Source organism: Oryzias latipes, chromosome 22, assembly GCF_002234675.1.
Source record: "Oryzias latipes chromosome 22, ASM223467v1".
Taxonomy (NCBI): Eukaryota; Metazoa; Chordata; class Actinopteri; order Beloniformes; family Adrianichthyidae; genus Oryzias; species Oryzias latipes.
The window spans coordinates 20,395,961-20,422,902 of record NC_019880.2 but is presented as its reverse complement, the minus strand read 5'-3'; the positions used below and the strand labels follow the sequence as shown (position 1 = coordinate 20,422,902).

Genomic DNA, 26,942 nt, shown 5'->3' with positions numbered 1-26,942 from the left:
ATCCAGATGGTGTCTAGAGAACTTTAGAATGTGTGCTGACTTCAGGCAGGAGTCCTCTGGAGCTCTGCAGGATTTGAATTCATGATGTTGTCGCCTGTTATTCTAGTAACCTTTGTTTCTGTGGTCCCAGTTCTCTTCAGCACCTTGACCCCCCCAGTGTAGATCTGGGTTGTTTCCTCACAGTTCTCAAGTTGTGCCCCCCCAGATGAGATCTTTCATGGAGCTCCAGGTGGAGGAAGATGATCAGAATGTCTCCAACAGTGGATCTCTTCTCTCCAACCTGCTGCTTATCATAGATTGGTTCATTTCAGTCTGGTCCAGGCCTACCATGTGGTCCCTGGTGTCCTCAGACAGCTCTTTGGTCTAGGTCATGGTGGAGAGTTGCAGTGTGACCGTTTGAGGGTGTGGACAGGTGACATTAATACAGGTAACCAGAAGAAACAGGTCTGTCAGGGACAGTTCCTGCTTGTCTGTAGGAGATAAATGACTATTTTCTGCCCCATTATGACTTCTGTAAAATGGGATTTCCTGGATTCTGTCTGTACATTCTGCCTCTCACAGTTCTATGATGAACATTCCAGACCTCCCTCAGCTTATCAAGGGGAACAATGGGCAGAATGTGTGACTGACAAAGACTTTATTACCCCACTGTATAAGTTTCCAGTTACATTGTCCTTGTACAAAAGATTATGGGAGTTCATCAGAACATTTGTGGATCCATATTTTGTTGTTTTATATTGATTGATTGGGTAACTGTTGCTATTCTGTGTGAAAACACTGCAGAGCTGACTTATGAGCTGCTCCAATAGTATGGGTTGGATTTCTTTGCCGTGCGTTTCATCTGAGAAATGTCTCTGTCCATCAAAGCAGAACTCCACAACCGTTTCTGGCTCATGCACTGTTTAAGGCCAGACGGTTTGGTGTGAGGAGGCAGAAGTTGGCATCAGAGATATGACTGATGGATAAGAGCGTTATTTCAGTGTCCAGTCATGTGAAGCTGCGTTCACACCCAATGCGATTCACACGCCAATTCTGCATCAGAGAGCTCGTGTCGAATTCGCTGCTCAATACACAAAAATGTGTTCATGAGCTGATGACGAGTTTGGGAGGAGCTACGGCCAGATATTTTAGATAGATAGATGACTTTATTAATCCCACAATGGGGAAATTTCATTTCTGTGGCAGCAACACGACATTCAGAAATAATCTATATAATATAACATCAATAAAGGACATCACAAATGACATTTATATTAGATAATTAAAAATATTACTAAAATTATTATGAAAAATTATTATCAAAAATGAGATTCTTATTAAATAAAGAAATAAATATTAAATATTAAATAAATACAGCTGCAAAAGTGTAAAAAACATGCGGTCTGCAAAACATGTAAACTGTAAAAAAAAAACATTACAAATTTTTTCAAAATACAGAAATAACTAATGAAGTTCACACCAAAAACAAAAACAAACAACTGTTCAGGAACAAAAAACAATTTAAAATTGAAAAACAACAACTACAACAAAAGTAAATGAATCAATGACTAAACAGAAAAAACACCCCTGGGACCGTGGAGTGTCACTTTGACACGGTGTTGTACAGTCTGATGGCTGTGGGGAGGAATGACCTGCGGTAGCGCTCCTTCTTACACTGAGGGTGCAACAGTCTTGTGCTGAAGGAGCTGGTCAGCGCCTCTACAGTTTGGTGCAGGGGGTGGGAGGAGTTATCCATGATGGATTTCAGCTTAGCTAACATCCTCCTGTCCGCCACCTCCTCGATGGATAGCCTCATCACTACATGAGGTGGTTTCTGTGTGCATCTCATTTACATGGCATGCAAGACCCAGATGACGTTTAAAGATCAAATTATGAAAAAATAATAAAATTCTAAAAAGGCGTCTCGATGTCTGGGTTCATGACATCATTCATAGACTCTCCCGGTACGGCGAGCTTCACTACCGCTAGGGGAGCTGTGTGTGAATGACAGCCGCTATCTGAGGTCATCTGTGACCCAGTTTGACGACTTCATTACCCCCCTCCCCCTCCCCCAACACTCTTAACATTCAAACTGGATGCCTCTGACGCACGAATGGCGTTTGGTGTGAACGCAGTTTGACAGCCGTCTCCTGATTTCGTTTCTAGAAAAATGTTCAAAGTAAAAATGATGGACATGGAACCTTGTGACTGCTTCTTGTGATGAGAATGTGATGTGGGCAGAATAACACCAACAGTTTATAAAAATCCAAAACATTAAGCATAAAATTAGATTTCATTAAAAATGTGTTGTGTAGTCTGTCAACTGTTACTATAGTATTTTGTTATTGTACACCAGCATATAAATGTGTAGGAATAGTTTAGACTGCATTGCATTGTTTGCTAGCTCGTCTGCATTCATGTGCTCAAGGTGTGCGTTGTGTTCCTGAAGTTATGCAAACGGCTGGTGTGTTGAATCCAGATCCCACACAGTTGTGTCTTCGTGTTGCTTTTTTCCAGGTATCTGCACTTCAACAACATCGAGTCCTTGGAGCCAGAGTCATTCAGCCATTTACCAAAGCTGGAACGACTGTAGGTGCAGCTTTAACGTTTATCCAAAGAATTAACTGACCGGAATTTGGGTTTTAGCTAATCGGAGCGTACCATTTCAATGTCTTTCTGACAAGACTTTGGGTCCGTTTCGATCTGTCTCACTTGAAAATTCCTGCTCAAACCAACAGACTTTGGGGGAGGGGGCATTAAAGCAGCAGAGTAAACCTTTAAAATGTATTTATTTTGAAGGAAAATAAATAGATAAAGAATAAAAGGCTAAAATAATTGATCAATTAAAAAAGTCATGCAAAAGCCAGATTAAAGAGGTGGGTCTTTCTTGAGCCTCTTCTTGAAAACCGCTCTGGTCTCTGCAGCTCTAAGATGGTACAAACCAGCAGATTTGGAGGTTTTTTGCCCCAAATGCTGGGAGTTTCACCAGTCCAGCCACTTATTTACACTCATTAAATAAACGAGTGAATTTCTGTTAAACGTCACCATCCATGAGCCGACTGTAACCCTGCAGTCAGACTCAAGAGTGTGATGATGAGACCAGGCATCCCTGCAAAACGCACTGGTTTCAGGTGCTGTGCTGTTTTTAGACTCATCTGAAGCCAAGACGGGTGCTTCCTGTCTACTGTTGGTTGTTTTATGCAAACAGCACACATCATTTTAAATCGACTTGTCTCTCTTCTTGAACGTAGGTTTTTGCACAACAACAGAATAACACAGCTTGTTCCAGGAACATTTTCTCATCTAAGCGCCATGAAGAGACTGTAAGTACAAAAAGACGACACACAACTGAAACACACGTGTGCTCGCCTGTTTCAGCCTCTGTAATAAAGTCCCTCTAGTTTAAAGAGGATTGATTCCCAGGGTGAAGGTGCAGGATTTGGCTGGTTTTTCTCAAGTTTAGCTGTGAGTCTGTAAATGTACAGCATTGATGAGTTCCACAAAGTCCCACTCCAACCACATTTGGATCTGTAGGCAAATTGTCCCCACTGCTCTTTTAAATATGGTTCAGCAGTTCTAGCCAAAATCCAAAATCCTGTGTGGTTTTTAGGACTTAGTTTCTGCAGAGGGCAGAATTTCTTCAGAAATTTGCTGTTGGGTGAAAAGGAAGCTTCCACTGACATCAGAATCAGAATTCTTTATTGTCGTTGTTCATATTTATACAATATCATTGTAGCTGCCTTGGAGTGGTAAGAAAAAAAATACTTTAAATAATCCAAAATATGTACAACAATTAAATACAGAGTATGAAAATAAAATAAAAGATATCCCATCATGCCTTTGTTTACACTCTTTCCCGCTAGCTAACAGCCCCAGCCTGACATTAGCGGTGCAACAGAAACAGCAGCAATATCGTAGCTATCCAGCCGGATTCCAGGTCAGACCAGGAAAACAAAGACGTTAATGGGTTTGTTTGTCTCACAGTGGATTTCTTTTAACAGCACACTGTGTTCTTCATCCTGATTGGCTGTTGGCCTCGTCAGTCAATCTCCTCTGTGCCTCCAGCACAGATAAACTGGGGTCACCTCTTCTTCTGACGGCTCTATTGTGTCTATGTGCAGGCGGCTGGACTCCAACGCCTTAAACTGCAACTGCGAGGTGCTGTGGCTGGCCGACCTGCTAAAGCTGTACGCAGAGTCTGGCAACGCCCAGGCTGCAGCCACCTGCGACCATCCCAGCCGGCTGCAGGGCCGCTCGGTAGCTACACTCACCGCTGAGGAGCTCAACTGTGGTACTGACAGAACACTTGGTTTGCAGATATTTTCGATGGTTTTCAGTCGTTTGTCATCTACTGTTTTTTTCCCTCACCAAGGCCATGTGTGGGGACATAACATGGAGTCATGACATTATCTCTGTGGAATTCGCTGCAGCATTCACAGATTCAGCTCAGTGGGACAATAGAGACTTGTTATGAAAACACTCACAATCTATTATTCAGAAGTTACACAGACTGGCGTTGGCATTCACCTTGAGAGGAGCGCTCATTTATGCAAGAAACATAAATCATCCGTCCAAAACGGACTTGTTTTTCATGCGTTACATCTGCTCGTGTTCTTCCTCTGATTGATCTAAAACCCAGTGAGAAAGCGCTACAGCGTCTTTGTCTTTACTTCCTGCCAGGCGCAGACGTCATCCTACCGCGTGCATTCACGTCTCTTTGTCTGAGGCCTGCAGACTGTTCCTGTCCTCCGGCACAGCTGGCGCTGCTGCAGACCTGGGAAACGTGCTAGACAAAGAGTCTTGACTGCAGAAGCAGCTTCTTGTTCAGTCTCTTAGAAGTCTTGGACGCATCTAGATCACCTGAACTTTGCATCTGTCCAGAGTCCTAAACCTATGAGTTTTACAGCAAAGTCTCAAAAGAAGAGAACATTTCTACCTTCCCTGAATCCAAACTGGTTCCCGTACCTGTACTTCCTGTTGCATGAAAGTATTATGTATGACCAAGTAAAACCGAATAGTCTCTGATCCAAAGTGGCCCAAACAGTTTGAGCTTCTTATATTCCTGATTATTAGCGTTACTTTGGTGCGTGTCCATCTGCTTTACGTCATTCTTTGTACGTAGAGGCCTTTAGACTGCCTAGCGGACTGCTTCCGAGCAGGACCCAGGTCAGCCGCAGAGAGTCTGTGCTTTTGTGAAAACGTATGGATACTAGTCAGGAAGTCTGTCCGGACTGTGACAGACAATGATTCAAGACTCGGCATGGGTGTGTGTGTGTGTCTGTGTGCATATGTACACACACATGGATTAATGCACACAAACATGTGTGTTTGTGTTTTCCTGTGTGTCATAACTCTTCTTTCATCACAGTTTGGTTCTCATCTGATTCTTTCTTCCAGAGCTGCCTAGAATCACCTCAGAGCCCCAAGATGTGGACGTTACGTTAGGAAACACCGTCTACTTCACCTGCAGAGCTGAAGGCAACCCAAAACCCCAGATCATCTGGCTCAGGAACAAGTATGAAGCAGTCTGGCTCCCAGGTGTCGAGTAAACCTGGACTTAGACCTCAGAAGAGATGGAAATATGTTCAGTAGGACGGGGCTGGACCCAGAAACAGGACAGAAACTGTAGGTGGATGAAATGATAGTCTCTTATGTAGATCCAGTGGTGGTAGAGGGTTCTGGATTGAAAGATGAATCTAAATCTGGCAGGATGAGCCGCTGGTCTGGTGGAGGTTGTGACTAAAGAGTAGAGCCTTGTTTGGTGTCCCGTTGGATGGCAGTTGGTGCCAATGGTGGAAGTGAAGCTGGTAGCAATTCCTGAAGGGGTAAAACACAGAGTGGATAAGCGTGTAGGTAGAAATTGGCACTTGGCATAGAGCTTGGCATAAGGCTTGGCTTTGAGCTTAGCATGAGTCAGTACTTGACTGCAGGAAGCAGACGGACTGAAGTGGGCTGAAGGGTGAGGAGTCCAGATAAAAGCTGCAGGCTGATGCGCTGATAAGTGTGGGAGGAGACCAGGATCCTGACAGAAACCACCAACAAATAGATTTATCTATAAAGATTTCTAAGCATGTGTCCGCGGACAGAACTAGACTGTTGACTGAGATACTTGCTTATTTTGAGACTTTTGATGTTTGTCAGCTGAGATCATTTTCCAGAACCACTGAGCCGCTGATCCATCACTGCAGTGTCATTCGGAATTCAAAATAAAAAATGAGGGAATTTAAGAAGAGGTAAGAAATATTTGGCCATTGCAAACTACAAGAAATCAAATGCGGTTCCAGAAAAGGGATCAGCTGAACACCAATCATGTTTGAGGCTTTGGGGAGAAAATTAGATAAAGACTCTACAGCAGTGGTCCCCAACCCCCGGGCCGCGGACCGGTACCGGGTCCTTTCATCTGGCAGTTCTGTTTTTTCACCCTTAGTTATTTCTTCCTGTTGTGTTTACTTCTTTTTAGCACCATGAGTGTGGGAAGGGGAGAGGATGATGACACCTGTGTGATGTACAATGTTTAGTGTGTCTCTGCCTCTATTGTAGCGTTGCTGCAGTGTGTCCACCACATATAACATTCCAGTCCGTGAGAATTTTGCCAGACATCAAACCGGTCCGTGGCGCAATAAAGGTTGGGGACCGCTGCTCTACAGGATGACTGTCTAAACCATAATCTTTGGTGGTGAAGAGTTTTCATCATACTGCTATTTGAAATGTGTGTTTATTGTTCATTGTTGTTCATGCCAGCTCAAGTAACAACAACAAAAAGAACTAAAAAATGATATCCAAACAAGACTTAAACAAAAAAGAGGAATGGCTTCTGCAGGCTGAGAGGACCATCCTTCAATGTTCTCATGAAAGGAAACAGAAAAAACATAGTTTTGCTGCTTTATGCTCACGTAATCCTGTTTAAAATCCTACTATTAAAATCCTACAATACTACTATTAATAATAATAATGACTGGACTTTCTGCACTTTTCCAGACACTCAAAGCACAGACGGTCATTTCTATATAAAGGACGAGTCTTGTTTTATTAATGGAAGTTATTGTTCAATGATGCACAGGCTTCATTAAAGCAGCTTCATAGCTAACAAACAGAGGTGATACCCAGAATTCCTTTGGTGTTCTCCATCGAAGCCTTTCAAAAAGTCCAAAATGCAAACGTTATGTTAAAAAGGCCATACGTTTTCAGCCGAACTTTCCTTCAGTCTGGCTCAGCTGCACCCCAAGATGCATTTACATTACATGTTACATTACATGTTACATTACATGTTACATTACATGTTACATTACACGTTACACTGCATGTACCGTAACTTTAACCCCTCCAGATAGTTTCAAACAGTTTTGTGTGGTTTCATTTCTTGACAAAATAGGATTGCTTAATTTCTGAAGCTGTGGTGTAGCGGCTCTCTTTTTATTAGCTGTGTTGTATTTAGATGTGAGGTTTGTCTACACCCTGAGAAGACTTATCTGTACGACAACGTGTCCTTCCTTTGGGAATTCAGACACTATATTGACTTATGGCAACTGCAAAACAATAGTTTGCTTAACAATTAACTCTGAAAAGGATGCAGTAAATGAGTAGAAAGTACAGCAAAAGGTTGAAATTCTTCTGCCGGCAGATGTGGTAGTGTGTGTTACATACTTCCTGTCGTGTCTGTTACATACTTCCTGTTGTGTGTGTTACATACTTCCTGTCGTATGTGTTACAAACTTCCTGTTGTGTGTGTTGCATACTTCCTCTGGTGTGTGTTACATACTTCCTGTCGTGTGTGTTACATACTTCCTGTCGTGTGTGTTACATACTTCCTGTCGTGTGTGTTACATACTTCCTGTCGTGTGTGTTGCATACTTCCTGTCGTCTATGTTGCATACTTCCTGTCGTGTGTGTTGCATACTTCCTGTCGTGTGTGTTACATACTTCCTGTCGTGTCTGTTACATACTTCCTGTTGTGTGTGTTACATACTTCCTGTCGTATGTGTTACAAACTTCCTGTTGTGTGTGTTGCATACTTCCTCTGGTGTGTGTTACATACTTCCTGTCGTGTGTGTTACATACTTCCTGTCGTGTGTGTTACATACTTCCTGTCGTGTGTGTTACATACTTCCTGTCGTGTGTGTTGCATACTTCCTGTCGTCTATGTTGCATACTTCCTGTCGTGTGTGTTGCATACTTCCTGTCGTGTGTGTTACATACTTCCTGTCTTGTGTGTTACATACTTCCTGTCGTGTGTTATACATACTTCCTGTCGTGTGTGTTGCATACTTCCTGTCGTGTGTGTTACATACTTCCTGTCTTGTGTGTTACATACTTCCTGTCGTGTGTTATACATACTTCCTGTCGTGTGTGTTACATACTGCCTGTCGTCTTCGTTGCATACTTCCTGTCTGAATGTGTGTTTTTGCTTGCAGCAATGCGTTGAACATGCGGGATGACAGTCGTCTGAACCTGCTGGAGGACGGCACGCTGATGATCCAAGACACCAGAGAGACGGATCAGGGAGTCTACCAGTGCATGGCCAAAAATGTGGCTGGGGAGGTCAAGACGTCTCAGGTCACTCTGCGATACTTTGGAGCCCCCAGTAAGTGGCGGCGTGAAACCTGGAGCTTTTCTCCTTTCAGTCTAACATTCGTCATCTCCTTATTCGTCATCTCCCTCGAGTCTCTCGGCGTCTAAAAACTCTGGCGCTTTATAGATACGGGGGTATCCACTGTGTTTGGAGCGGTTCACTTCCTGTCCGTGTGAGGACGGACACTCAATTCCTCAATATATCTGTGATATGTGATTCCTCTGAAATCACAGACCAAATAAGGTCACATAGTTCTAAAAAGCAAACTAACAAAAGGTTTTGGCTTTCCAACAAAACCAGTTTTGTTCCAGCAAGCATACGGGCGATCATTTCATGGTTTCTGACCCGACACGGAGCAAGATAATCTAGATCACGTGTCAAACTCAAAGCCCGGGGGCCAAATGTGGCCCTCCATGTCATTTTATGTGGCCCGCGAGAGCATAAAAGTTTTTAATTTCTTAAAATAAAAATTGGTGTGTATTTATTCATATCTAGGGGGAATTGGACTTCAAATATCAGATTGCTCAACTATACATTAGGACTGAAACACTGTCCATATAACCTAACCTGACAGAATCAAATTTAAAAGGATTTGCTTGAGAAACAAGCAAACATGTGTTTTCTATGCAACTGCAGTTGTCACTTTAAAAAGTTAGAATAAATAAATAATGAGTTATTTAACATTAAGGAGTAGTTACATTTATTTTTCATTACATTTAGTTACATGTATAAGTTATATCTGGCCCTCTGAGGACAGCTACTATGCTGATGTGGCCCTCGGTGAAAATGAGTTTGACACCCCTGATCTAGATGATCATGACCATAATAATCTCAGAACATTCACTGCAACCTTTCTCTCTTTGCTCCTCCAGCTCGTCCAAGTTTTGTAATCCAGCCCCAGAACACAGAGGTTCTGGTCGGGGAGAGTGTGACCCTGGAGTGCAGTGCTACGGGTCAGCCCCAGCCCAGAGTGTCCTGGACAAAAGGAGACCGCACCCCACTGCCAAACGACCCCCGCATCACAATTACCACCTCTGGGGGACTTTATATCCAGAATGTGCAGCAGGCTGATGGAGGACAGTACACGTGCTTTGCTTCTAACAATGTGGACACAATACACGCAACGGCTTTCATCATCGTCCAAGGTAAGGCCGCGGCGCCGTCCCAGGTTCCCTCCACACGATAGAGTTACTACCTACTGTAGGAAGTTGCAGCCCTTCAGGAGCGTATTATTCAAAAAGGCAGCAGCCTGTTTGTCATGTGCATCGCAACCAAACTCATGGGCCTCCTTTTGTGCAGCCACCCCACAGTTCACAGTCACGCCGCAAGACCAGACCGTCCTGGAAAGTCACACCGTCGAGTTCCCCTGCGAGGCGAGTGGCTACCCGCCGCCGGTGATCGCCTGGACTCGAGGAGGAAGCGCGCTGCCTCTGGACCGCCGTCACGTCGTCCTGTCGTCCGGTATGCTGCGCATCACCCGGGTGGCGGCGCACGACGAGGGCCAGTATGAATGCCAGGCTGTCAGCCCTGTGGGGACTGTTCACGCTTCAGTGCAGCTCAGGGTCGAGCAGAGAGGTGAGTGTGTAGGTGTGTGTGTGTGTGTGTGTGTGTGTGTGTGTGTGTGTGTGTGTGTGTGTGTGTGTGTGTGTGTGTGTGTGTGTGTGTGTGTGCATGTGTGTGAGAGTGTGAGTACATGTTAACTCTGATGAGTGAGTCTGTGTGCGTGTGTGAGTCTGTGTGTGCATGCACGTGAGAGTGTGTGTGTGGCTGTGCATGTGTGTGAGAGAGTGTGTGTGTGCATGCATGTAAGAGTGTGCGCATGCGTGTGAGAGTGTGTGCATGGGTGTGCATGTGTGTGTGGGAGGAGTGGTCGGTATCCTTCATTTGCACCTACTTTGTCATGTGCTCATGCCAGTGTCCCACTCTGACGGATGAATGCCGGAGTGTGTGAGTCTGTGTGTGGTCCTAATGTGGTTGGTTGCTGTGTTGACTTATGTCTTTATGCAGACGTGTTTGTACCAAAGACGTGTGCAGCGGATGTCGCTGGTGGGGAAATTTCCATCTTCAGTCTCTGAAGTTTAGTTTGGTCGTCACAGAGCTCATAGAGCTTTCTAAACCAGACTGAGTCATACAAACACTGACACGTATACTTGATGCAGGGGAAAGCCGTGTTGTGTCTTTGCCCATGTAAACATGTGTGAGTGCACACACACACACACATGTGGGTCTTAAATTACAGGCTTTGGTCACACATACAAGCTTGTTGGTGTGTAATCCCAAAATGACGGGTTTGTCCGTGTAGCAAAGCCTGTTAACATCTTTTAGAGTGTATGCTTCGTCGTGTTTCCTTGCCGTTACAAACTGGCTGAAAGGCCACAGCCAGGCTGCAGCTGTGCTAGAAGGCCGCTGCAGGCCGCAGAGGTCTGCCTGCATGTCCTCCCTGAAGCCAGTGCTGCACACATGCTGACTGTTGTGTGAACGAGTTTCAGACCTGCTGTAGTTTGATTGCAACATGCTCTTGACGTGTACATTTCAGTGATCCATAAATAATTAACGCGTGTGTATGTTTTAACTCATTCAGTAACGCCTGTTTTCACAAATGCTCCAAGGGACCTGACCGTGGAGTCTGGCCAGGATGTGCAGATTCCCTGCAGAGCTCAGGGCCAGCCGCCGCCTGTCCTCACCTGGATCAAGGTTAGAGCCCTGACTTCAGCCCAGAACCTGAGCTGAAGCGGTCAGAACCGATTAGGAAGAATGTGTAGCTCAGTGAAACGGTCTCTGTTCAGAGGTCACATCGGGGAAAGGATTTGGGCTCAGTGCATCTTTGTTTCTTTGCTTTAGGATGGAGTACAGGTGACAGAAAGTGGAAAGTTCCACATCAGTCCTGAGGGCTTCCTGGAGGTGAGGGACGCGGGCACGGCAGATGCTGGACGCTACGAGTGTACAGCCCGCAACCCTATAGGCTACCAGGTTGCTGGCATGGTCCTGACTGTCACTGGTAAGGGACGCTTTTAGAGTTTCCACCTTTGGAGGGAGGAGTCTGTGCAAACGGTTCATGTTATGGTTAGAGTTCTGCTTCCTGTTTTATTTTGAAGGTTTCCTGCTTGTCTTTGTTTTTTAGTTTGACTCTCCTGGTCCCTAATCTCCCCTGATCGTTCTCACCTGTGTCTCGTCAGTCCTGTTTGTACATCTGTCTGTCTCTGTGCTGGTCCATACGTCTTCTTCCTGTTTTCCTGGTTAGCCTACACTTAGGTCTGTTTGGTTTCCCTGCTCAGCAGCACTTCCTGTTATGTTAATAAACCCCTTACCTTGGAACCGTGTGGGTCCATCAACAACCCTCGTACCTGACAGTCCAGCATCAAAGTAGCGGATGAAGGAAACCCTATTGTCACTCAAATAACTTGAAAGTGACAAAACGATGCAGTAGATGTTACTGAAAATGAAACGATTCAAATGCAGAAATGAATTTTGAATTGGGGTTCAACTGAATATTAAAGAAAAAACTATATTTATCAATGGGCGCACACAGGAGGAACAGTGGAGATGCTGAGCTCAGAGACCTGGAACTGTGTGCTCTGCTAAGCGTTACGGCGGGTCAGAATGTTTGATCTCCGACTTCCAGCAGCATCCAGAGCCAGAAGCTCATCGGCTCCTCTGAGCCCAGATCTGTTCCTCTGTTTGCTAAGGAGAGCTCTCAGGACAACTCTGAGCACGGCAATGTCTGCAAACAAAGGTCATATGACACCCCGGAGTATTGTTGCGTATCCATGGCAACCGCCGTTTCTTCCTCGTTGAGAAAAAATGCAGAAAAGCAGCAACAGGTTTTGTAGTTTCAAACGTATGAGCTTCCACTTAATTGAAATAAACCGTCCATGATTGCCGCTGCCCTAACCCACATAGAGGTGGAGGGTTTTCTGACAGTCAGGGTTTGAAAGGAACAGGAAGACGGAAAGTTGGATAAGAATGTACATGTATGATGATGTCTGTAAGTTCAGACAATGCTCTACCTCTGAGACCAGCCTTTTGCTGTGATTTGGTGTCCAGTGGACAGAAGCAGCTTTCAGTCCTGCATCACGTCACTTTGCCATGATAGCATTTGATGCACACAGGTGAAAACAATATAGTAGATTAAATGAGAGAAAGAGAGAGAGCAGTTCTGAGTTTTAAGTTGTTAAAGACCCACTCCAGTGAAAATGGGGTTTTTGGTGTTTTAACTTGTTCTCGTAATATTTTTCTCATGATGGACGACGTAGATAAAGAGAATTAAGATGAAAACTGCTGCACGGTGGCACAGTGGTTAGCGCTCTTGCCTCACAGCAAGAAGGCCTCCGGTTCAAGTCCCGGCTGGGGAATGTGAAAAACTACATCAACGGGGGACCTTTCTGTGTGGAGTTAACATGTTCTCCCCATGTATGTGTGGGTTCTCTCCAGGGTCTCCGGCTTCCTCCCACCGTCCAAAAACATGCTTCATAGGTTAATTGTAGTAGTTTTAGGGGATGTCATCTGGACTTGGTTTTAAAGTTGGAAGACGTTTCACCTCTTATCCAAGAGGCTTTGTCAATTCTGAAATAGCTGGTCTAAGAGCTGGTATATATGCGCTCATGGGGGAGGAGTCAGACCTGAAACTGGAGGTGTTGTCCACTTAGCCTACGTGGTTTCGGGTCGTTAATAGTCCTTTGTCCTCAGCTGGGGGTTGGGGAGTCAGTGACTCCCTCTCCAAATGGTCGTCTCTTTCAGCGGTTAACGACTCAGGTGGAACTGGTTTGGTTTGTGGCCTTCAGGTGGAGATGTACTGCAGACTCAGGTCCACTTGGGTTGGCTCTGCGATGTTGGTAAAGCCGCTTGTGTAGCGGCTTTACCAGTCCTGTCCAGGTTGTCCCCTACCTTCGCCCACAAGTGGCCGGGATAGGCTCCGGCAGCCCCGTGACCCAAAAAGGGAAAAACGGTTAAGAAAATGAATGAATGATGAAGATGAAAACTGCAGCAACAGAAATGGGTGGTGCCAAATTCTCCCTGCTCTGCCCCTTTCTGATCATCCACCTGCAGACCAATAGATCCATGAACATCTTTGTTTTCCTGGAATCTGGATCCAAACTGGACGGATGGATAGATCTGATGTTGCTGCCATTTCTGTTGCATCGCTAATGTTAGCTTGGGGGGCTGTAAGATTGCAGGATTAAGTGTAAACAAAGAGAAGATGGGAAATGAGGGGAAGCCTCACTTTCACGGCAACAGTCCCGTCCACAACTCAGAGGTGAATTTCTGATGACCTCCTGCCGCTCTGCAGAAATTGTCCTAGAAAACCACACAGGTTCTTAGATTCCACCTAAATGCAGCGTCATTATCATAACTAAAAGACCACTGGGAACGCTTTGAAATCAGGTCAGAAGATGGTCGCAGTGGGACACTGGTCACTGTGGTGGGGTCCAGAATCCTGTGTGGTGGTGGACCTACTGTACCTAAGGCTGCAGCTCAGAGCGTTAGCTGGATGAATGATGAACGCCTTTAGTGTTTGTAAGAGACAGAAACTGCTTCACATTAGTCAAAGTCACTGACAGTAACCTAACCACAGCCCACGAGCAGGGCTTGGCAGGTGTACAGAGAAGAGGTTAGAGATCCAGTGTCTAAAACAACAATCTGGCCCTGAACGCCACAGAGAGGAGAGTGACTTCAAGAAGCACGAGCCCTAAATGATCAACGCAGCTTCCTGTGAGTGCCGTGAACGGACGCTGATGCAGAGGCACCGTCTGCTGACCAGTGGCATCTCAGTCCGGCCTGGGCTGATGGGTACCTGACAGGACGTCCGTGCAGAGGACTGTCTGTCTTATCAGTATTCTACTGTGCATCATACTTTCTTATTTGACTTTATAAATAGTTTTAGTTGCTGCTTTAAAGAAGGCAACAGGCCCCGACAACATCACCTCCAGGCTCTTCAGGGAGTGTCCAGACCAGCCCTGTGAGGTGATGATGTTCATATTTAATATGAGCCTCAGACTGTAGAAGGTACCAGTCCTCTGGAGGACTTCCTGCCTGGTTCCGGTTCCAAAAGTACCTCGTCCTACAGAACCGAACCACTTCAGACCTGTCGCCTTGACCTCCCACCTGATGAAGGCTATGGAGAGGATCATCCTCAGCCACCTCCACACCCAGGTGAGCTCAGGACTGGACCCGCTGCAGTTTGCATATCGACCAGGCATCGGGGTGGATGACGCCATCATCTACCTACAGCATCAGGCCCTGTCTCACCTGGAGTCCCCTGGGAGCACTGTGAGAGTCATGTTTTTGGATTTCTCCAGTGCTTTCAACACAATTCAGCCATCACTGCTGAGGAGGAAGCTGGAGTTCCAGGCGTGGACCAACATCTCACTGCCTGGACCATCAACAGCCTCACAGACAGACCACGGTTTGTGAGGCTGTGTGTCTGTGTGTCTGATGTGGTGGTCTGCAGCACGGGGGCACCTCAAGGGACTGTGCTCTCCCCATTCCTGTTTACCCTGTACACATCAGACTTCACCTACGACTCCCACCACTGTCACCTGCAGAAGTTCTCAGATGACAGTGCCATTGTGGGCTGTGTGTCGGGGGGACGAGCAGGAGTACATTGGGGGTCATCTCTGACTTTGTGGGCTGGTGTGAAGTTAACCACCTGCTGCTTAACACCAGCAAGACAAAGGAGCTGGTCCTGGACTTCAGGAGGTCCTCACCACCACAGTCACCAGTGAACATCCTGGGCTCAGACATTGAGTTTGTGGACACTCACTTTTAAATACCTGGGTGTTCACCTGAACAACAGACTGGACTGGACCAATAATATGGATGCTCTGTAAAGGAAGGGCCTAAAGGAGTCGCCTTCACCTGCTGAGGAGATTTAGGTCTTTTGGCGTGTGCAGACAGTTGCTCAGGACCTTTTATGACACTGTGGTGGCCTCAGTGGTCCTTTATGGAGTTGTGTGCTGGGCGGGGGGCAGTACAGGCAGAGACAGGAGGCTTAACAAACTGGTTAGGAAGGCCGGCTCTGTCCTGGTTTGCACACTAGAGTCCGTGGAGGAGGTGGCGGACAGGAGGATGTTGCCTAAGCTAACATCCATCATGGATACCCCCTCCCACCCCCTACACCAAACTCTAGAGGCGCTGACCAGCTCCTTCAGCATGAGACTATTACACCCACAGTTCAAGAAGGAGCTACTGCAGGTCATTCCTCCCCACAGCCATCAGACTGTACAACACCGTGTTACAGTGACACACTACGGACCCTCGGGTGTTTTGTTTTTCATTCATTCGTTTGACTTATTTTATAATCTGTTGTTATTTTCAGTTGTTCTTTATTCTTCTACGGCTCCTTCTGCTGTGTATTTTTTTACTTAGTTATTTTCCGTTTGCTGTTTGTACTTCTGTTTTATCTTATCTCATCTTAAAGTCTTTAATGTACAGATGTTGTTGGACTGTAGTGATGCTTTGATTGATGGAACTGGACTGGAACAATCAGAAAAACTTGATTTGAAGTGTTTTGTCCACTTTAATCTTTGCGTTGCGTGTTTTCTGGCAGTGCCTGCAGTCAGCAGAGAGGGCGACACCTTCGTGAGCACGTCCATCGAGCAGGCCATCCGTGACGTGGACAGCGCTATAGAATCCACGAGGAGGCGGCTATTTGACGGGTAGGAGGAGCCTGCACAGCAGCCACACAGACAGGATCCACCAGCACTGTCCACGCTAGTGCAGCCATGGATCATGGTGTATCCGTGATCCGCACTGATCACAGATCCACACACCCTTCATTTCAAATAATTGTGCGTTTACACCAACGCCATTCGTGCATCAAAAAAACGAGCACGCTCTTTCTTTAAATGCATCAAAGCCGCTGCTCGACGCTTGTCCAAAGTGTGTTAATAAACCGCTTGTGGGAGGAGCTTCTGTCAGCGGTTTCTAAATGATGAGATCAGGTCTATTTATTTTGAAGAGCCGCATGGATGAGCATCACACATGTTCATGTCTGGGGTCATGACATCATTCAGAGACTCTCCCAGGACATGACTGACGGCGGCGTTCAGCAGAACCGCCGTCTCTCTGTGACCCAGTTTGATGACTAGCTGTCTGGAACTGTGGCAGTCTGGAATGATTGGCTTCTATAAATAGAACATTTTGGGATGAAATATAAATATATTTGTGTGTATGCATATATATGTATTTTGAAGTACGTCATGTTGTTTTGAAGCTTCTCCAAATATCTACTTTAGTCTTTTATCCTTTTTTTGTCCTTTTTTCCTTTTTACTGCTGTAACAAAATAAAATGATCTGAACCGTGACTCTGAAACCGTGAGTTTGGTGGTCCGCTGCACCCCCACTCCACGCCATTGGATCATTTGAAAGTGTCTCATCTCACCTTTGATTAAATTCTGATAAAAATAACAGAGTAAGGAAAGGAAAGTTCTCTCAGTGCAGATTCTTTTTTCTTTTGGCTAAAATAATTTCCAATGTTATTCTCATAAAGAAAATGACCTCTCTCAATGACCTTTCACCTAGAGACTGACGGTTGTGTTTTTTCTTAGGGCTGATGTAGATTAGTAGCAGTAAAGAAGGCGGATCATCAACATTTGTAGTTGATGTTCAATTGCAGTAAAAGTGAAAATATTGTCATGAAAACTTAAAACGATGCAAACACCAACGATTCACTTTGTTTATCTAAAAAACCCAAAGTAAAATGGATTTCAAACATGAATGTAAATGAACTCTTTGCTTGGGCGTGTGCAGCTGCACGTCTGCCGTTCTCCTTGTTTTTCAGGCTCACTGGGTTCATAAAATAATGCAAAACAACATTAGTGTAATGGATCCACGTGGAATGTTCTGATGACATGAACTGTACAGACGTGTTTGTGGCGACCGGGAGGTGAGCCAGATTTGATCCACAATTCAACCCACAGAATGCAGAGACCACTGTTCTGTGCTGCCTCATGCCTGACCCCAAACACGACACCTGTGTGTTTATTCAGTTGACATGCATGTGGAGCAGTGCTTAGCGCTCTAGCCTCGCAGCAAGAAGGCCCCTGGTTCAAGTCCTGGCTGGACCAGATCACCAGTGGGGGACCTTTCTGTGTGGAGTTTGCATGTTCTCCCCGTGTTCTCCTGTGCATGCGTGGGTTTCCTCCGGATTCCTCCCACCGTCTAAAAACATGCTCCAGAGGTTCATTGGTTTCTCAAAATTGCCCCTGGGTGTGTGATTGTGGCCCTGAGACAGACTGGCGACCTGTCCAGGATGTCCCCCGCCTTCTCCCACGAATGGCCGGGATAGGCTCCAGCAGCCCCGTGACCCCTAAAGGGACAAAACGGAAGATGATGATGAATAAATGTGTTTCTTTTGGCAGTCCGACACGGTGTGGTGAATGCTGGCTACACAAACAGTTTCGACCACATTGCAATCATCTTTTGGTTTTTGTGGCTCCCTGAAACTCTTCTTTAGCCTCAAATGAATCCAGCGTAGTGTTGTGACAGATGATGCGAAGCTCGTTGTTCTTTTTGAAGGAAGGATTCCATTCCCGGTTCCTCAGCTTTGCTTGCATCTGGATTTCAGCTTGGTTAATGAGGAAGTGTTGCAAACATCTGCTGCTTTGTTTGACGTGTAGAAGTCAAACATGAGTAGTTTGATGGAGAAACATGAATGTTTATAGACTGAGCTTTGGAGATGGGCTAAGAGACAAAAACAAGAAGAAATGATAAAAACAAGGCAAATTTAAGTTAATAGTCCATCTAATTATCTGAATTTCATAGGAAAACCTTCTTGTTGACCCTTTGTTTGGCTCCGCCCCTTACTCTACTTCCTGATGTCCTCTGTTCAGCCAGCCTCGTACTCCAGGAGAGCTGCTGGCTCTTTTCCGATATCCACGTGATCCATACACTGTGGAGCAGGCCCGGGCCGGGGAGATATTTGAACAAACGCTTCTGCTCATCCAGAACCATGTCAACCGCGGTCTCATGGTGGACACCAACGGCACCGGTGAGCCTCACCAGTTCCTTTCTTTTCGTTACGGATGTTTGTGTATCTGAATGACTAACAGTTTTTGGGGAAAGTCAAAGTTTAGTATCTGACAATAACAACAGATAGTTGCCAGAACTTCAGATAAAACTGTGGAAAGAAACACAGTTTGAACAAGAAACGGCAATATTTTCAGACAAGGTTCTGGTTCTGTACTGCAGTTTTTAAACTTGAGTGCTCTATATTGAATTGGCCTGCTTCCACTCTAATGTAGAGGCCGTGTCACACAGACACCATGTTTATTTTCCACATACTACATTTCGGTCTTTGGTGATTCATGATCTATGGCTACGTTCATACTGCAGGCTGAAACTACCCAATTCCGATTTTTTTTTTTACCCCTATGCGACCCAATTCCGATATTTTAATGACAGTCTGTACGACACAGATCCGATCTTTTCAAATGCGACCCAGCCCACTTGGGTATGCCGTCCTGAATCCGAAACGTATACGATCTCTTCAATTGCGACCGCTGTCTGACCGCCCAGGCCACCTGAATCCGAATCGTACGTCATCAATATGCAACAAACGTCGTTGAAATAAGCGGGAACGAGAACGTAAACAGCAGCCATGGCGGACGATGCTGCAGAGACCAGTCAGTGGAAGGGAAGCGAGGTCACCAATTGTATTAATATTTGGGGTGACAGCTCTATTCAGGCCAAACTCCAGGGCTCTTATCGCAACCGGTCGGTTTTTGAAAATAATTCCAGCTAAACGGCCGAGCGTGGTGTTGAACATTTCCCGTGATTACTTTTTTTTCTTTCTCCCCTTTCCGACCGTGGTCAGAAGCGCGGAAGACCCAAGGCGGATCCTCCTCCTCTTCCTCCTCCCTGTTCTGACCCTTAGATTCTCCAGGATTCTCCAGAGCGGGTTAATAAAGAATCAATAGCAGTTCTTCTGGGGGAAACCTTCTTCTATTACCGTTCTCCTTCCTCTGTAACACACAACATAAATGCGCGCCCACACTGCCCCCCCCCCCCCCCCCCCAATTCTCTCCGGCTGCACGCGCTCTTCTCCTGTCCCTTACACAAACGCGCGCGCCCTCAACACATACACATTCCCATTCCACAACAGTGGGTACAGATGATCCTGGCTCCAATGCCTTCTTAAAAATGAGAAGATTGTTATTGTGCTGGCTCATTTTGTGAAAATAAATTTATTAATGAAAAAAGAGCTTCGCTGTTGACAACACTGTTGTCGTTTCACGGTCACACTGTAGATCACAAGCGTTCGGAATTACTTGGAAATGTGAACGGTCTTGCAAAAAAATCGGATTTTTTCAAAAAAAAATCAGAATTGAGCATTAAGCCCTGCAGTGTGAACGTAGCCTATGTCATCCAGAAGTGTCCGTCGATGTGCAGATGTCCCTTTAGGGTTTCTGCCAACTGGTCTGCACCTGAAATTGGTTTTGAGCTCTTCAGAATTTTTGGATGGTTGAGAATTATGCAGTCTATGCATATTTTATGTGGTTTATATGCAATTACGTAACTCTTATGCAATTGTGTGTGATGATTTTGGTGAGATGCATACACAAATTTGTGTCTTTCCGCGACCGTTCCACGAACATTTAAGACTATGATCAACTTTATTAATCCCCGTAGGGAAATTCAGTTGTAGACTTTTCACAAACAGACTTTCTACGCATGAACCACTGATGTAAAAGTTGTATATCGTGTATATGGAGCACATATCACGTTAAGATTACCTAATTGAAACATGAATCAGTACTGAATTGTATAGTAACAGCACAATAATCACACGGTATATGTTCTACATTGGTTTACTTGTTCTCTGCGTGTTTGTTCGTACTTCCTCTGTGGTTTTATTGTGGTTCATTCCTGATATGTGAACATTCTCGTAAAGAACACAACTGTTCTCACTTTTCCACGTGGATTTATGTATGATGTAATCTACGTAGCGGCTGTGAGACACGGCCCTCAGCAAAACCTAAGAGAAACTCTCATTCCTGCATTTCCCTCTGGTCTTCACAACCTGGAAAACACACTACGACACGTCCAGTGATGATCAGCTGCATGAAGAACACACGTGTTTTGGTTCCAGGCATTTGTCAGGTTTCTGTACCAGAATCTTTTGGCGAATTTTCTTTTTGTGGGTTCCCCAGACCCATGTAAATCTAGTTTTAATCGGCCACAAAGTGTAATTATTTGGGACAGCTGTGTAAAGCATCAGTCATTTCCTGTTTTTCCTCCCAGTTTTATACGTACTGCCATTTATAAACCGTTGCCTAATGGTTTATACTTGGTGGACAACTTATTTTGCTAATGTGAAGAAATCCAGCTTTTTATTTTTATTTTTTAAACAACTAGAAAAGGCCCATTGAACATTCATGGGTTTCATGTATGACTGTAATGTTTCATTCATTTAGAACGATCCGATTCTCTGTCCTAAAGTGGATCCAGATCACCTTCATCTTAACTTCCAGCAGTGAGAAATTCCTGCTACTGAACAGTTTTCCAGATTCTTGGATTTCTTCCAGATCATCAAGTTTAAATGAAATATGTGTCCAAACAAGTAAACTAGCATGAATGTCAAATCCATTCACATATTAGTTTCCTAAAGTTCACCACTGTTGTTTTTCCACATCCAAAGAATCCAAAGGGAACATTATTAGAACATTCTAGACACTGGATGGTCACATGACTTTATTCAAAGTCTGTCCACACATTGGACTGGAATGATGGACTGATCCATGTTGTCGGCTGTGATTGGTCGGTTTACCCTATGGGAACATAAACCTGCTGTACCTCAATCTTGATGGTATTTTTACAGATTTTTTAATGGTTTACATCAATTGGATTAACAGTTTGCGTCAGACAGATTGATGTGGTTGGATCAATCAAGTCATGGTTACACCCCTAGTCCTATCTCTGTGGATTCAGTAAACTTCATCTAAAGTATTGTGACACAATCATTGCCAATGACTGTGCTGTCATTTGCAGCTGTTGGCAAAGTTGCCGCCCTCCATCTGTCTGCCACCTTTTCAGAATGGCCTGAGGGACAGAGACGTAATCATGGAGTCCCTGACCAAGACCCTGTAAACCGCTTTTTATTAGTCTACCGTTAAACTGCAGGAGAGTAATTGGACAAACTTTAAACAGTGGGGACATTTTATGAACTGTGTTTGCAGGAACAGTAATAAAGATTTGAATGTGTGTTTGTGGAAGCATTTTACTTCTGTGTTTTCAGATGTATACATGAAAAAATCTCTGGATTTGTTCTTGGTTTGTCATTTTTCCCCATCACAAGTTCTGATGATGGATGATGCTGGATTTAGAAAGTTAGCTCTTGGTGGACAGAGAGTTATGTGTTACTTCTGCCAACGACCTGCTGATCGTGTGGCACTTTTCTAAATTCAAGCCAGAAGACCATAGAGATTCAGAGAGGATGGTTATATAGTTTAAAAGTAAATGCTATCCGTATGCTATGGTCATACATGTCGAATGTCACCGCACGGCGACCTAAAAGCAAGTTTTTTTGGAAAATTCACAAGGTGGACGCGCTGCGCCACATTTCTACGCACAGCTGTGGCCGGGGAGGTTCTAGGGAAAAGTTCGGATTTTACAGCGACCAGACGATGTCTTAACATCCAGCAGTGGCCACCAGGGTACATTTGGAAGCTGCGCGGTGGCAGTCCAGTGACTGATAGGTGGCAGGAAGACAGCAGTACAATAGTTGACTGATAGGAGGGTCTCCTAGGTCCCCAAGATTGTCTGATGATCAGCTGATTTCAGACTCCAACCACCCCCCTTCCCCCGTGCTGCGTTCCCACTGTTCGATGTTTAGAAATTGCACGGTAGCTGTGCGGGCACTCAATGAGGGCTGTTAACATGGGCCGGGGATGAAGGGATGCCAACTTGGTGATCCCATCCCCCGTTGGTCCAAATGGGGAGACGGCTTTGATGCTCCTCATCTGATGAAGACTCCTGCTGTGGTTGGACCGCTGGGACCTTTGTTTTTTTGGGTGCTGGGAGGTTGCCCTTGCTGGGTTTCTTGGGAGGTATCTTGTCTAAAAATGTGTCAATTTGTAAATTGACTAGAATGTGTGCTCAAAATCTGAGTTGCGAATGACCAATAGTGCTGAATCGCCTGCTTTTTTTTATACCCCTTGGCTACCAGGCCACTGGTGGTACTTGGTCTGGACAGTCGCCGTACGGAGACGTTTACACATCGTCCAATCAGAGCAACCACCCGCAGGTGTCGCCCAAGTTCGTGATGGCGTCATCCCCGCCTGACTGACTGCAGCCGTCTACGTTTATGACTACGTCAATAATTTTCCAAAAATCTGGTGGCGGCATGAAATCTTGAATATTCTCCCGATGCCTCCCCATCGTGACATTTGTATTTGTGACGGTAACATTGAGTTTGGTTCAGCCAAAAGTCATTTTTAGAAACTACCACTTCGGCTTTTTATACCTATTGGCTTCTTCTTTTAGTGGTCACTAGAGGGAATTATCCACCTCCACCCAAACCCTGTCCTCCTCCACTCCCTATGCAGTGAAAGAGGATGGTCTTCCTCTCTTTCCTCTTCAACCATAACATCCTTTCACCATCATCATCATCACTGTTCCTCCATCTGCTTCCCTGCATGGATCTCCGGAAGATCTATGGTCTGTTCCTCTGATGGACTCAATGATCCATTCTGGTCAAAGAGAAGCTCAGCATCTTCATCTCTGCTGCCTCCAGCTCTGCTTCCTGTCTCTAAGCCAACAACATGGCTGCTCTTCTTCACCTTTTCTTTCACTCTTTTAAAGTACCATTATCTGTCACACACCTAGGTGAGTGAAATTTGTTCTCTGCATTTGCCCATCCCCTGGGGGAGGGGGGAGCTGCAGACACAGCTGCGCATTTGGTGGCTTAACCCCCAATCCTACTCCTTAATGCTGAGTGTCAAGCAGGGAGGCATTGGGTCCCATTTTTAGTCTTTGGTATGACTCTGCCTAGATTTGAACACCCAACCTTCCAGTCACAGGGCGGACACTCTTCCACAAGGCCACTGAGCTTGGTCACCTTGGTCACACATCACACCTGAAACCTTCCTCCACCTGTTTTAACCTGCTTGGACACGCCTCCTCACCTCTCTGTTGCTCTGAACTGTTGACCCCAAGAACTTCCTCACCTCTGCTCCCTGTCATCTCGGGGACGCTCACGCCTACTCCAGTCCCTCTCATTTACACACAGATAACTTGTCTTGCTGTAGCTGACATTTATCCTCTCCAGAGTAGATCTCAAGCTCCCTGGATCTTCTTCTCTATTTACATCCACCTGGGATCCACCTGGGACACAGAGAAATGCATTGACATGCCTAAATTAGATGCACTGTGTCTGTTGGGAGTCCTGAAAGATGCTTTTCCACTCTTTTAGCCAGAAGCAGTAAACATTATTTAGCATTTAGTAGCTATAAAAAACAATTTAAAAGATGTTTCCTAATAATTCTTGCACTCTTCAAATATGAAAGGGATGTTTTGTTTTTTTCTCTGAAGGACAGTAATGCACCACTTTTCACCATCACACATTCGTCACAACACTAACCTTTTGGTGCCTGACCTTATTTCCAATTGGCATAGGCCTATTTAAAAAATATTCTTCATATTTCTTCCTTCAAGGTGGCGTTACATCAAGGGAAGTCCTGGATTGAATGGTACAATGCGAAGTACCGACATACAGCATGAAGGGATCAATAAACCTTAATCTATCAGCTGTTTTTAATAGAGCTGTGGGATCAGTAAAGGTTTATTCTATTCTGTTTTATTCTGAAGAAAACTGAGACATAAACAAATATGTTTTACTGACATGGACAGTCATTCCTCCAAATTTTAGGTGATATCTAATTATCTACCAGTTTTTAGTCGTTTTATTTTAAACATATAACCAAGGTTTCATTTGATTCACATTATAAAGACACTGAACTCTCCTTTTTCTCCACAGCATTTCGCTACAATGACCTGGTGTCGCCCCGCTTTCTGGACATGATCGCCAACTTGTCTGGATGCACAGCACATCGCCGCATAAACAACTGCTCGGACATTTGCTTCCACCAGAAGTACCGCAGCCACGACGGCACCTGCAACAACCTTCAGCACCCCATGTGGGGAGCTTCTCTCACTGCGTTTGAGCGCCTCCTAAAATCTGTCTATGATAACGGGTTTAACCTGCCGAGAGGCGCCACCGACCGGCTGCAGAATGGCTACAGGTTGCCTTTGCCAAGGCTGGTATCAACCACAATGATTGGAACGGAGACCATTACTCCTGATGACCGCTACACTCACATGCTGATGCAGTGGGGTCAGTTCCTGGACCATGACTTGGACTCAACAGTGGTGGCCCTGAGTCAGTCCCGTTTTTCGGACGGCCAGCTCTGTGCTCAGGTCTGCACGAACGACCCCCCATGCTTTCCAATCCAGTTTCCGCCCAATGACCAGCGCCAGCTGCGAACTGGTGCCCGCTGCATGTTCTTTGTGCGATCCAGTCCAGTGTGTGGCAGCGGCATGACTTCTCTTCTAATGAACAGTGTTTATCCAAGAGAGCAAATAAACCAAATCACGTCTTATATCGATGCCTCAAACGTCTATGGTAGCTCACGGCACGAGTCCGAGGAAATCCGTGACTTGGCTAGCCAAAGGGGACTGCTCCGTCAAGGCATCATTCAGCGAACAGGGAAACCCCTTTTACCATTTTCCCCAGGTCCCCCAACTGAGTGCATGAGGGATGAAAATGAAAGTCCCATCCCATGTTTTCTGGCAGGCGACCATCGAGCCAATGAGCAACTAGCTTTGACTGCAATGCACACGGTGTGGTTCAGAGAACACAACCGCATAGCCACCGAGCTGCTGAGGTTAAATCCTCACTGGGATGGAGACACAATATATCACGAGGCCAGGAAGATAGTGGGAGCCCAAATGCAGCACATCACCTACAGCCACTGGCTGCCAAAGGTAACGTCTCTGCGGTCCGGGTCCCACTTTTCACTGGTGTTGGTGTGTTTATTGAAACGTGTCTTTTCTCCTAGATTCTGGGTGAGGTCGGTATGAAGATGTTGGGACCATACAAGAGTTATGACCCCAATGTTAATGCTGGCATTTTCAATGCGTTTGCTACAGCTGCTTTCCGCTTTGGACACACCCTCATCAACCCCATTCTCTACCGCTTAAATGAGCACTTCCAACCAATCCCCCAGGGGCACATTTCTCTGCACAAGGCCTTTTTCTCCCCCTTCCGTATTGTAAACGAGGGAGGCATCGACCCTCTTCTGCGTGGCCTCTTTGGGGTTCCCGGCAAAATGCGGGTTTCCACTCAGCTTCTGAACACAGAGCTGACAGAACGGCTGTTTTCAATGGCCCACGCTGTGGCCCTGGACCTGGCTGCCATGAATGTTCAGCGAGGGCGGGATCATGGAATTCCTCCGTACAACGACTACAGGACGTTCTGTAACCTAAGCTCCGCCCAGACGTTTGATGATTTGAAGAACGAGATCAAGAATCCCATTATCAGAGAAAAGCTACAGAGGTGAGTTTCTCTGTTTTTGAAATCACTAATGAAATAATAAAAAGAAACCCCAATGCGCAGAGTTTTATTGAACGAGTCACCGTCTTCATGGCAGGCTTTATGGCACTCCACAAAACATCGACCTGTTCCCAGCCCTGATGGCAGAAGACATCATTCCTGGTAGCAGGTTGGGTCCCACCCTGATGTGTTTGCTTACAACACAATTCAAGCTCGTCCGGAACGGTGACCGGTATGCTGAAGCCACACCCACAAAATAAATCCAATGTAGGGAAAATCTGTCTCTAAAAAGAAATGAACTTTTGTCAACTACGTCTCTTTGGCTTTGGACAGGTTTTGGTACGAAAACCCAGGTGTGTTTACTCCATCCCAGCTGACCCAGCTAAAGCAGGCCTCTCTGGCTCGGGTTCTGTGCGACAATGGAGACAACATCACTCGCGTCCAATCAGATGTGTTTATGGTGGCTGAACTGCCTCATGGATTTGGCAGCTGTGACGACATCCCTCACATTGACCTGCGCATGTGGCAGGACTGCTGTGAAGGTGAGGAACTTTCACCATGTTGGATTCTACGATGTTCTTCAAAACCAGTTCTAACCCCATAAAAGTCAAATCAACTTCAGTAGCAACATGTTTGACTCCGCCCTTTGGAGGTCGCTGCAGCAAGTTATCCGCCTCTCTGTAGCCCTCTCCTCTACCCTCTTCTCGCTCACGCCAACCTCCTTCATCCATTAACCTCTTTCTTCCCCAACCATAGCATCCGTTCACCATCATCATCATCACTGTTCCTCCATCTGCTTCCCTGCATGGATCTCCAGAACATCCATGATCTGTTCCTCTGATGGAC

General features: G+C 45.6%; 1 protein-coding gene across 2 annotated transcripts in view; it reads left to right on the top strand.

The window, feature by feature from the left end:
• pxdn (peroxidasin) overlaps positions 1-26,942 on the top strand; it is a 52,998-nt gene that overhangs the window by 18,978 nt on the left and 7,078 nt on the right. For both annotated transcript variants that reach the window (XM_023951436.1, XM_023951435.1), the window contains 15 exons: positions 2,497-2,568; positions 3,231-3,302; positions 4,101-4,270; positions 5,377-5,494; positions 8,391-8,560; positions 9,421-9,693; positions 9,848-10,123; positions 11,130-11,242; positions 11,390-11,546; positions 16,095-16,203; positions 18,379-18,536; positions 24,522-25,528; positions 25,603-26,099; positions 26,194-26,328; positions 26,430-26,638. In XM_023951436.1, the coding sequence (XP_023807204.1) occupies positions 2,497-2,568; positions 3,231-3,302; positions 4,101-4,270; positions 5,377-5,494; positions 8,391-8,560; positions 9,421-9,693; positions 9,848-10,123; positions 11,130-11,242; positions 11,390-11,546; positions 16,095-16,203; positions 18,379-18,536; positions 24,522-25,528; positions 25,603-26,099; positions 26,194-26,328; positions 26,430-26,638 (3,536 nt within the window). The remainder of the gene's footprint in view (positions 1-2,496; positions 2,569-3,230; positions 3,303-4,100; positions 4,271-5,376; positions 5,495-8,390; positions 8,561-9,420; positions 9,694-9,847; positions 10,124-11,129; positions 11,243-11,389; positions 11,547-16,094; positions 16,204-18,378; positions 18,537-24,521; positions 25,529-25,602; positions 26,100-26,193; positions 26,329-26,429; positions 26,639-26,942) is intronic.